Source organism: Suncus etruscus, chromosome 11 (genome assembly GCF_024139225.1).
Source record: "Suncus etruscus isolate mSunEtr1 chromosome 11, mSunEtr1.pri.cur, whole genome shotgun sequence".
Taxonomy (NCBI): domain Eukaryota; kingdom Metazoa; phylum Chordata; class Mammalia; order Eulipotyphla; family Soricidae; genus Suncus; species Suncus etruscus.
The window spans coordinates 1684959-1696065 of record NC_064858.1 but is presented as its reverse complement, the minus strand read 5'-3'; the positions used below and the strand labels follow the sequence as shown (position 1 = coordinate 1696065).

The window sequence follows — 11107 nt, the reverse complement described above, 5'->3', positions numbered from 1 at the left end:
CGGAACCTTCGCGTCGCGGGCTGCGCGCGGGGCCGGCGCGGTCGGGGCGCGGCTTCCGGCGACGTCACTTCCGCACGCACGCAGCGAACATGGCGGCGCCCAGGCGGGGCGTGTGGCGGCCGCGTACTCTGGCGCGGTGCCTGAACGAGCTCGAAGGCGCCACCGGCCGGCCCGAGCGCTTCCTCACGTGAGTGCCCGGCCCGGTGAGGGCGCGGGGTCCCCGGGGCGGGCCACAGGGGAGCACTACGCGGGGGCCCCGAGCACTGTCCCGCGTCTTCGTCGCCCGTCCCGCTGCCCCTTGCCCGTTGCTCCGCTCCTGGTCCTTGCGGATGCCAGCTGCAGTCTGACGCCAGCCCCGGGGCACCTGCCTGCCTCCCTCTCGGGGCTGGCACTTTCCCCTCCACTTAGAACTGAATGGCAGCTGTGAGGCCACCCCCCCTCACCCCAGCCAGGCCCCCCATGCTTCAGACTCGGGGCGCTGGCCCCAGCCACAGGCCGTCTGCCCCGACTTGCCTCCCTATCCTGCCGTAAGCCTGTAGGTGTGTGTCGGCTGACTCTCAGATGGCACATCCTCAGAAACACACTTTCTGATCACATCTGGGGGTGCCACGTGGATGCCCAGGACACGCCGCACCCCGCTAGTGAGTCTCTACCAGCTGGGTCAGCGACTCAATGCAGGGATGCAAGACTGCGGGGTGGGACATGGCTCATCCTGGGTGTGTGTGTAGGGGGAGGTTGAGGGCCCCTAGGGCAGCTCTTGATGCTCTTCAAGAACCATCTTGCGCCTGACCTTGAGCCTGAGTCGGGCACAGCCTGGGCATCCACTCTAACCACGGTACTCTCTCTCCATCCCCTCGGATTACTCTTGCTCTTGGCTCCTTATCCCCGGGCTCACTGAAGGGTGTGTGTGTGTGTGTTCAGAGACCAGAACAGCGGAGGATTTCTGACCGGGGTTGAGTGTCTTGAGGCAAATTCATCTGCGCTGTTTTGCCCATCCAGAAGTCTCTGTATCTAGCAGATTCCCAGACAGTCAAGAGGGCCACACTTAAAGCTTAGCTCGTGAGCAAGGTCTGGTGTACAAGATTGGAGCTCTGTCTGGTCGCTCTGTCCGAAGTGGACGTTTCTTTCCTATTCAGTTTGCTCGCGGCGGGCCATGAAAGAAATTCTTGAGCTCCTGTCTTCTCGCCCCTCTCTAGGATCCAAGACGAACTGGCGGCCACCTTCACCTCTTTAACCAAAGCGATCTACGACTTGAACAAAGCCCTAGAGCCCGGCACTCTCCACGGCAGCCCTTTGCCAAAACTGGTCGTCGCCAATTTTGATGACGAGCAGATCTGGCAGCAGCTGGAACTGCAGAACCAGCCGGCTTTGCAACACTTCGAGAAGGTCCTGAGCACGGCCCTGGATGAGGACGACCTCAGCCTCCTCCCCGAGGTCGCTGTCGAGCCGGGCTGTGGAGAGCCCTGCCTGGAGACAGAGACCGAGGCCAATGGCTCGGAGGACTCCGGAGCAGTCTCCGAAGAGGAGGACTATGAGGGCCCTGAGCCAGAAGAGGGGAAGGAGGAAGAGGAGGAGGAGGGATTGTCGGCCTTGAGTGGGGGAGAGCCCCGAGGAGATGGGGTGAGCCCCAAAGAGGCGAGTAGAGCAGGCCGGAGGGTGAGTCCCGATCTCAGCGACGACACAGACTCCGACCTGGACTTTGACATCGGCAAGTTGGAGCAGCAGAGTCGGGCGGCACGGGAGGTGCCCGGGAAGGCTGTGGAGAGGGATGGTGTGGAGGACAAGTTCTTCAGGCTCGCAGACATGGAGAAGTTTCTGGAGAAAATGGAAGAGGCGCATGGAAAGGAGGAGGACGATGAGGACGAAGAAGACGACATTGACCTTTTTGAGGACCTGGATTCCGACGAGGACGAGGGAATGTTGGGAGGTCGGAATCAGAAGGTAAAGCTCAGGGCTAGAGAGCTAGCACAGCGGTTGGGCATTTGCCTTGCTTGCAGCCGATCCAGGATGGATGGTGGTGAGAGAGAGAGAGAGAGAGAGAGAGAGGGGGGGGGGGGGAGAGGGAGAGAGAGAGAGAGAGAAGAGTAAAGCAAAGCTTGGGAGGAGAATTTTCAATCTTCAGTGAGATGTTTTGATTCTGAAAGGGCGATCCAGAAATCACTAGGGCATCAGTGATTCTTTTACATCATGTGAAAACAAATGACTGAGAAAAACAGAAGCCACTGTTTGTATTTTTAGAACTTAAGAGTCAACATATAGCGAGCCTGAGTGATAGCACAGCTGTAGGGCGTTTGTCTTGCATGCAGCTGATCCAGGACAGACCTTGGTTCGATCTCTGGCATCCCATAGGGTCCCACGAGCCTGCCAGGAGTAACCCTGAGCATCCAAAGTGTGGCCCAAAAAACAAAACAAAAGACATTGCCCACTTCAGAGATGACTTTTGTTTTTGAAAGAAAGGCCATTATTTTTATTTTTATTTTATTTTATTTTGATTTTTGGGCCACACCTGGTGATGCTTAGGGGTTACTCCTGGCTATGTGCTCAGAAATCGTTCCTGGGTTGGGGGACCATATGGGATGTGGAGGATCGAACCGAGGTCCATCCTAGGCTAGCATAGGCAAGGCAGACTCCTTACCTCTTGCACCACTGCCCTGGCCCCTATTTTATCTTATTTTATTTTAGGCCACACCTGGTTTGGGGCCACTCCTGGCTCTGCAGTCAGGAATCATTCCTGGCAGGCACAGCGGACCATATGGGAGGCTAGGGATCAAACCTGGGTGGGCAGCGTACAAGGCAAATGCCCTGTACACTGCTATTGCTCAGGCCCCTGCCTTTATGTTTTCTCTGTGGGGATCGTAATCAGGAAAGCTGTGCTTTTATGCTTGGGTCTAGACTCCCCTTTTAGGTGGTGTTTGAGGGAGTCAAGGGGGGCATGCACCAAAATGCTCAGTTCGTCCTGGCTCTGTGCTGAATAGTGCTTGGGGGAATGGCATGGTACCAGGGCTCAAACCCGGCTGCCCACACCCACGTGTAAAGCAGGTGCTTCCCCTTTCCCCTTTGAGCCCTCGAGGTGGTACTTAAGGTTGGAGGATAATGTTGTGATTTGCCAGTGTGCCTGTGTGATGAATCAATTTTTTCCCCATCTTCAAATTAAAATTTTTTTTTCTATTGGTGGGCCACACTTGGCAGCGCTCAAGAGCTTATTCCTATACAGGCTGCTAGGAATTAAACCAGGGCAGCTGCTTGCACGGGAGACACCCTCCCTGCTGTGCTTTTCGTCTGGCCCCTAATTTAATTGTTTTAATTCCTTTCTTTTTAGCCAGGTAAAAGTTCCAGAAACCTGAAATACAAAGATTTCTTCGACCCGGTTGACAGTGATGATGGCACAGCAGGTACTCGTGGTGCTGAGCAGGGTTCAGACTCGGAGGAAGAAATTTCCAAAGAAGAAGATGGGGAAGAGAGGATTTCTGAGTTGTGAGTCCGTGGGAATCATTTCCTCCATTCTCTACCTCGGCTACTCAGATGAGTGTTTGTCTTGAGGCACCCAGAATTGCCGAGGCTGGAGAGTTTGAAGCTGTCCTTGTAAAGGGACATTTCAGGGTGCCCATGATGACAGATGTCACTGGGAAAGCCATTCAAACCTTCATTGCAAAGAGCTCTAGAGGGTTGTTTTATTTATTTCTTTATTTTTTGATTTTGGGCCACATCCGGCATCACTCAAGTGGCTCTGCACTCAGAAATAACTCCTGGCAGGCTTGGGAGACCCTCTGGAATGCCGGGGATCTAGCCCTGGCCAGTTATGTGTAAGGAAAATGCCCTCCCTACTGTGGTATTGCTCTGGCCTCTCTGGTGAGTTTTTTGTTTTTTGCTTTTTGGGCCACACCCAGTGATGCTCAGGGGTTACTCCTGGCTGTGTGCTCAGAAATCGCTCCTGGCTTGGGGGACCAAATGGGATGCCAGGGGAATCGGACCATGGTCCATCCTAGGTTAGCGCATGCAAGGCATTTAAATGCCCTACCTCTGCGCCACCGCTGTGGCCCCCTGGTGATTTTTTTTAATCCCAGTAAATGCCTCACTGGCGTATGCCTGGGAACCCCAGTTTGATGCATGACTGCTTTGCTGTCCAGGACTTTCAGTTCCCTTGTTGCCTCTGTGTTAAGCCCGGAGCAGTACGAGAGGCAGCAAAAGGCTGCAGAAGCTGGGAGTCTGATAAACAGTTTCTCCAGCAATCAGGCAAGAGCAACCCAACAGCAGTCTCCTAGCCCCCCCACCCCTCAGCACTTCAGGTTTATATGACGCTATGGCAATTACAAGGGTTGGCCCTTAAAAGGACAGTAGCTGTTATGGCTGATGAGGACCCATAACAGTCTCCTTATAGTTCTGTCTCTGGCTCCTTGGTTACTGAATGTCTGAATGTTTAGTGCTGGTAGCTCTTTTTTCTTGGACTCCGGTCCCCTCACCCCCCATTTCCTTCCTTTCCTAAATGCTTGGGTGTTCCAGAGATAAAGATGACAACCTCAAGGATGCTGATGATGCCCGGCCCCGAAGAGCCAGTGCCAAGAGAGTCACTTTTGCTCTGCCCGATGATGAGGAACAGGAGGAACAAGAGGAGGACGAGGAGGAGATGGAGGAGATGGAGGAGATGGATGACACGGGTATCTTCAAGGATAAGAAAGATGCCACTGAAGTAAAATCGTCTTTTGAGAAAAGGCAGGAGAAGGTAACTGGGGAATTCAGGGACCTGCTTTATATTCTTTTTGTTTGTTTAGTTCGTTTGTTTATGGTCCACACCCGTGGTGCTTAGGGGTTACTCCTGGCTGACTCAGAAGTCGCTTCTGGGTTGGGGGACCATCTGGGACAGTGGGGATCGAACCGGTGTCAGTCCTGGGGTCAGCCATGTGCAAGGCAAACACCCTGCCGCTGCGCTATCGCTCGCTCGCCCCATTCGACTTCATATTCTGAACACAATGCGGAGTCCAGCCGGTGAGCTGACCTATCACAAGTGTCTTAGCATGTCCACATGGGGCCATGCCGGAGCCTCAGGGCTCGGTCCTGGCTCTGCTCGGGGATCACTCCTGGTGGGGCACTGCCTGGAGCACGGGGATGCTAGCTGACACCCCCAGCTCTGGATGGGGTTGGGGCTGCTGCGAGGGCGCCAGTACAGGGCATGGGGCTTGTTATCAGCACCTCGCCCTGCTGGGGCCGCGGGCATCTGCCTGAAGGTGCCCACGGGTAGGCACCCACCTGCTTTCCAGGCCTGTCTCATGCTCTAAGACCCTCTCCCCCGGCCCATCTCTCAGATGCGGGAGAAAATTGCGTCCTTGGAGAAGGAGCTGCTGGAGAAGAAGTCGTGGCAGCTGCAAGGGGAGGTGACTGCCCAGAAGCGTCCCGAAAACAGCCTCTTGGAGGAAAACCTGCACTTTGACCATGCCGTGCGCCTGGGTACGCCCTCGCTCTTCGTGCCAGCCTGTCTTCTGTGCGGCCCCCCCCCCCCCCCCCCCCCCGTGGCCAACCCAGCTCCTTGTTTCACGCCAGGCACCTGACCAGGGCTTAAACCCTGCGCCTGCACACTTCCCATTCCTTTTTGTGGGGCTAATCGGGTTCGGTTTGGAGGTGCTCCATGGACCATGCGGTGCTGGGAGCAAGCAAATGAGGCTCGGTTTCATGATGCCTTCACCCCATCTGTCCTCGGCACCCCAGTGCTCCCTGCCCCGTTTTTCCCATGAGCTCCAACCTCGTCACCCCATCTTCTTCCTCCGGCCAGGTCTCACTGGATTCCCGTTTTCCCAGTGGATGGGAAAGGGGCTAAAAAGGCAGGGAGGGTTTCCCAGGACTCACTCATAGTCAGACATTGGTTTTGTGGCTTTAAAACTGGAGACACCCCCAACCGGCCAGGTAACCTGGCAGGAAGGTTGCCCCTCACCCCGCGCTAGGGAAGTCGAGCTCCCTTCACAAATCCTGGGGCCTCATGGGTCCTAACTTTCCCCACAGCTCCGGTCATCACAGAGGACACCACGCTCCGGCTTGAGGATCTCATCAAGCAGAGGATCAGAGACCAGGTCCGTGAGGACAGAGGGCTTGGGGGACCTGGCATGTCAGGATTCACGGCTACTGCCATATCTATGGGCTGAGAGACAGTTTGTGTCAGGTGTCTGGTGTCTGGTATGATCCATCTCCCCTGAGGAGAACGGGGTACCCGGTGCCATGGTCGACCTCCCTTCCCTGGTGGTTGGAATCCGACCTGGCTGTAACCACACCCCAAATGCCGGTCCAGGCCTTGTTCCTGGTGTGAGAAAGGAAAGGTAAAGGCCAGTTTGCTGTAGGGATTTCAGAAATGACCCTGAGTGGGACTAGAAGGTGGAGCAGCAGGTCCGTAGACCTGTCAGAGGAACAGGGTTGGTGACACTAGGCACCTGGGCGCTCACCAAAAATCTGGAGATGGAAGGAAATTCATTTTTATAAAGCCAAAACAACCCAGAGCTCCAGGCTTAACGTGAGCCAAAAGATGGGGGTGTGGTAGGTCCCATGGACTGAGATGCTTGCAACACAGAGCCGGTGGTGTTGAGGTGTTGGGTTACTGAGGATCAGTAAACCAACATTGGGGCACTCTCCCTTAAGGGCTGGAGGAGTCACCCCTTTTGCTCTGAGAGAGGGGATTTCTTTGGCTCTTGGTGTTTGGGCCGTGCTGGGGCTGTGCCAGGGATCTAGCCTGAACCCGGCACTCATAGGTCAACAGGATGGGTGGGCGTTTGGGGGCCTGAGTGATGACCCACATCCTCTCCCTGCGGCAGGCTTGGGATGACGTGGTTCGGAAAGAGAAGCCGAAGGAAGAGGCCTTCGAGTATAAGAAGCGGCTGACCCTGGACCATGAGAAGAGCAAACTGAGCCTGGCTGAAGTCTACGAGCAAGAGTACCTGAAGCTCAGCCAGGTAAGCTGGCACGGCACGGCACGGCATGGCGAGGCGCGGGGCAGGGCTGGGCAGGGGCTTGCCCCTTCTGGCGGGCAGCTGCTGTCTGGAAGCAGGTCATTCTGGTCCTTTGCTTTTCCCCTCCTGCGCACGGGGGGTGGGGTGGGGTGGTGACTCCGTAGCTCCACGAGCCATTTCTGGGTGTTTTTTTGTTTTGTTTTTTGTTTGTTTTGAGCTTTGGGCCACACCTGGCAGTGCTCAAGTGTTACTCTTGGCTCTGTGCTCAGGAATCTCTCCTAGTGGGTCACGGACTACAGGGGGTGAGGGGATTGAACATGGGTTGCCTGCATGCAAGGCAAGTGCCCTGGCCACTATACTTTTGCTCTGGTCCCCTTTTGCTTTGATTTGTTTGGGGGCCACACCTGGGGATGCTCAAGACTCGCTCCTGGCTCTGCACTCAGGAATCTATCCTTGCGGGTCTTGGGAGACATATGTATATATATATATAGGGAATGCCGGGATCGAATCCGGATCGGCTACATACTAGGCCTTCTTCGCTGTGCTGTTTCTCCAGCCCCTCCACTAGCGTTTCTTGCCTAAACACACTGGCAGTTCTGGTTCAGGGGTTCAGGCCTGCTCAGCATTCTTGGTACGTGGATAGGACATAGGATCAGAATTGAGACCCCAGCCACGTGCCGGCTCCCCGTGACCTCGTGGCTCAAGAACTTTCCAGCGTGTGCATGAGACAGACAGTTGTGGGCATCTCTATGGGTAGCTCCCGTGCCAGCACCTGTGCCTTCCCTAAGGCCTCCACCTCGCACCTAGGGGTGATTTTTAGTGTTGCCCAGAGAAATCCTGTCCTGAACAAAGCTGGGGCCCAGAATGGCCCCTACCCCGAGAATCGGGGTGACTCTTGGTGCCTAGTCGAGCAGTGGCCATGGCCCTGCCACCTTGCCCAGTGGTTGGCGTTTGTTCCCGCAGCAGAAGGCGGCCGAGGAGGAGAACCCGGTGCACGCGGAGATCCAGAAGCTCATGGACTCGCTCTTCCTGCAGCTCGACGCTCTCTCGAACTTCCACTTCATCCCCAAGCCGGTGAGGCTCCCTCGCCACCCCAGCCCCCGCTGGCTCATGCAGTCTGGCAGCCTAGGGTCCCCTGATTCCTCTTGGGCTTTGGGCTGTCACGGGGAAGGTGGCGTCTAGGCCCCTGACAGTCCCCTCCCAGCTTGTCCATCCTCCGTTGCAAGTTGGTTGTCAGCCTGGCACCTAGTATGCCGCATGTCAGGCTGGGCCACTGCTGTCATTTCTCTGAGCCCACTGAACGCAGGTCCCCAGCAGTGCTGCCCTGAGTGTGGCCACGTGAGCTGTATCCAGTGCCAGGCAGCACAGGGCATCTCCACCCCTCCTGAGGCTCCTTGCCCAAAGGGTTGGTGGTGCTGCCCTACCCTGCCCCCCTCCCTTACACATTCAATCCCACTGGGGTGTTCGTGCTCCTTGCCCGGCCTCGCTACAAGCTGAGTCTCTTCCAGCCTGTTCCTGAGATCAAAGTCGTGTCCAACCTGCCAGCCATCACCATGGAGGAGGTGGCACCTGTGGGAGTCAGCGATGCCGCCCTGCTGGCGCCCGAGGAGGTCAAGGTAAGCAGCCCTGGGTATACGGGGTGGGGAGGCCACTGACCCCCCCAACCCAGGATCTTAGCATACGTGGTGTCTGGCCAGCCAGTGGCTTCTGCTGCTTCTCTGTGGGCCAGAGAGAGAACATGGAGCCGAAGGCTCTTGCATTGTGGGCTCCTGAGTCTGGAGGAGGAAGCCCTGAGCACTGCGGGGGTTGGGGGTGTCTGGGCTGGGGAGAACAGGTTGGAAAGCGTTATAACCATTTCGAGTCAGGGGATCTTGTTAAAAACGGTCAATAATGTCCCCATCGGGGTCTTGTGAATCACCGGCCCACCTCAGGGTCCCGTGAGTGTTGGGTTTCTAGCACACCACTCCTGCCCTTCCCTCCTCTACTGGGAAGCCAGTATCTCTGCAGCAATTGGGGTCTGCAGTTATGGGGGCCGGTGATCTTTCCTAGGCAGGCTGAGGGCCTCGTCTGCCCCCGCCATGCTGGGGGATGCCTACGACCTGGGAGTAGAGCCTGCTTTGAGCTGGGGCAGCCTTGTTGGGGGGGTCCCTTACTTCCCCCTCCCATCCCCTTACTTCCCCCTCCTCTCCCCTTCCCCCTCCTCTCCCCTTACTTCCCCCTCCTCTCCCCTTACTTCCCCCTCCTCTCCCCTTACTTCCCCCTCCCCTCCCCTTACTTCCCCCTCCCCTCCCCTTCCTTCCCCCTCCTCTCCCCTAACTTCCCCCTCCCCTCCCCTAACTTCCCCCTCCCCTCCCCTTACTTCCCCCTCTCCTCCCCTTACTTCCCCCTCCCCTCCCCTAACTTCCCCCTCCCCTCCCCTAACTTCCCCCTCCCCTGCTGTGGGCCAAATTGCTTGGCTGGGCGCTTCTTACCAGCCCCCTCTCTGCCCTGCTTCTCTGCCCACAGGGGAAGAACAAAGCTGGAGACGTCAAGGCTGCTGCTGAGAAAACCCTTACAGACCGGAAGCGGGAGCGCAGGAAGAGGAAGCTCCAGAAGCGCATGAGGCTGCAGGAGAAGGAGAAACGGCGCCGGGCGCTGGAGAAGAGCCACCCGGAGCAGGCAGGCAGGGTCACCAAGGCGGTGGCCGCCCAGAAGCTCCAGCAGCTGACCAAGACGGGCAGGGCTGCATTGCTCAAGGTCAGGGCACCCCATGGGCTCCAGGGGCACTGGCACTGCCCCAGCCAGTCAGACTTGGGTGGCATCTGGTCCAGTCCGCTCCCTCCTGCCCCTGGACGCGTGTCCCGTCCTGCGTGCTCTCCAGCAAAGGTCCTTGTGTTTGTTGTTGCAGGACGAAGGGAAGGGCAAAGCCCTGAAGTCGTCCCAGGCATTCTTTTCGCATTTGCAAGACCAAGTGAAAATGGAGATTGGTGATGCCAAGAAGACGGAGAAGAAGAAGAAGAAGAAAGAGCAGACCCTCTCAGTCCATGAACTGAAGCTGTGAGGCTGGACTCAGTGGCCTGGTGTGGAAACTGGTGGCTGTCTTGGGTGTTTCTAATAAAACTCTGAAAACTGGGCCCAAGCCCACGGGGGCTCAGGGATCACTCCCGGTGGTGCTCAAGGGACTCCATGGAATACCGGGACTCAAACCTGGGTCAGCTGCAGGCCAGGCCAGTGTTCTCCCCACTGTGCTATATCTCTGGCCCTGGAATAAACCCTTGGAGACTGACCATGACCGATGGCAGGTACATGAGTAAAGTCCCTCTGGCTTTCTGGGGGGGGTGGTGGTGGACTCTCTGTCACGAGTCCTTGGCATGGATGGGATGAGACTAGTAAGGGTCACCCCAGTCCATCCCATCAGCTGCAGTGCCATTTCGACTGCCCTCCCTTTTCGAGCCTCACTTCCAGGATTGTCCTTTGTTGTCTTGCCCAGCACAGTAGAAGAGCCATTGGGCTGTGACTGGATTCCATTCAGCAGGAGCACCCCACCCAGCAGCTCAGTCCAGCCCCCTGTAGTATGCCCCTGGGCCTGGTAACTGATGTCTTCGCCCTTAAAGGGACAGCACTTGCTCATGGCTGACCAGGTGCCTCAAGAGTCTCTTTCCTTTTTTTTTTTTTGGTTTTTGGGCCACACCCGGCGGTGCTCAGGGGTGACTCCTGGCTGTCTGCTCAGAAATAGCTCCTGGCAGGCACGGGGGACCATATGGGACACCGGGATTTGAACCAACCACCTTTGGTCCTGGATCGGCTGCTTGCAAGGCAAACGCCGCTGTGCTATCTCTCCGGGCCCAAGAGTCTCTTTCCTAATACTCGGATCCGTCACGTTTTTCCGAACAGAGGCTGAGCTAGGCCTCCGGCCAGCATCTGCAGCAGTTCCCCCGTGGGCACAAGGATTCCCAGGGGCCACAAGTGACCACCACCTCCAGGGTGGCCGAGTCGTGTGTGCAGGCCCAGATCTGGGCTGTTCGGCTTTATTATCCCCAGCCCAGTGGTGGGCAGAGAGCCACGGGCATGAGTGGCCTTCTTGGGCACAGGCAGGGAGGTGTGGGACTGGACCTGTTGACACCTCCTAGTGGAGGCGCCCATGCCATTGCCCCCTCATCCCACAGCACAGACTGGCCGAAATGTGGGTGAGCCCAGGGTGG

The 11107-nt window shown here is 57.0% G+C and overlaps 1 protein-coding gene across 1 annotated transcript; it reads left to right on the top strand.

Moving 5' to 3' along the window:
- Positions 1–53: 53 nt before the first annotated feature.
- MPHOSPH10 (M-phase phosphoprotein 10) lies at positions 54–10053 on the top strand. Its single transcript, XM_049782674.1, has 11 exons — positions 54–187; positions 1197–1941; positions 3320–3474; positions 4501–4720; positions 5301–5442; positions 5992–6059; positions 6792–6929; positions 7890–8000; positions 8435–8542; positions 9432–9662; positions 9814–10053. Exons 1-11 carry the CDS (start codon positions 90–92, stop codon positions 9964–9966), a joined length of 2169 nt encoding a protein of 722 aa, XP_049638631.1. The 5' UTR covers positions 54–89; the 3' UTR covers positions 9967–10053.
- Positions 10054–11107: the final 1054 nt, after the last annotated feature.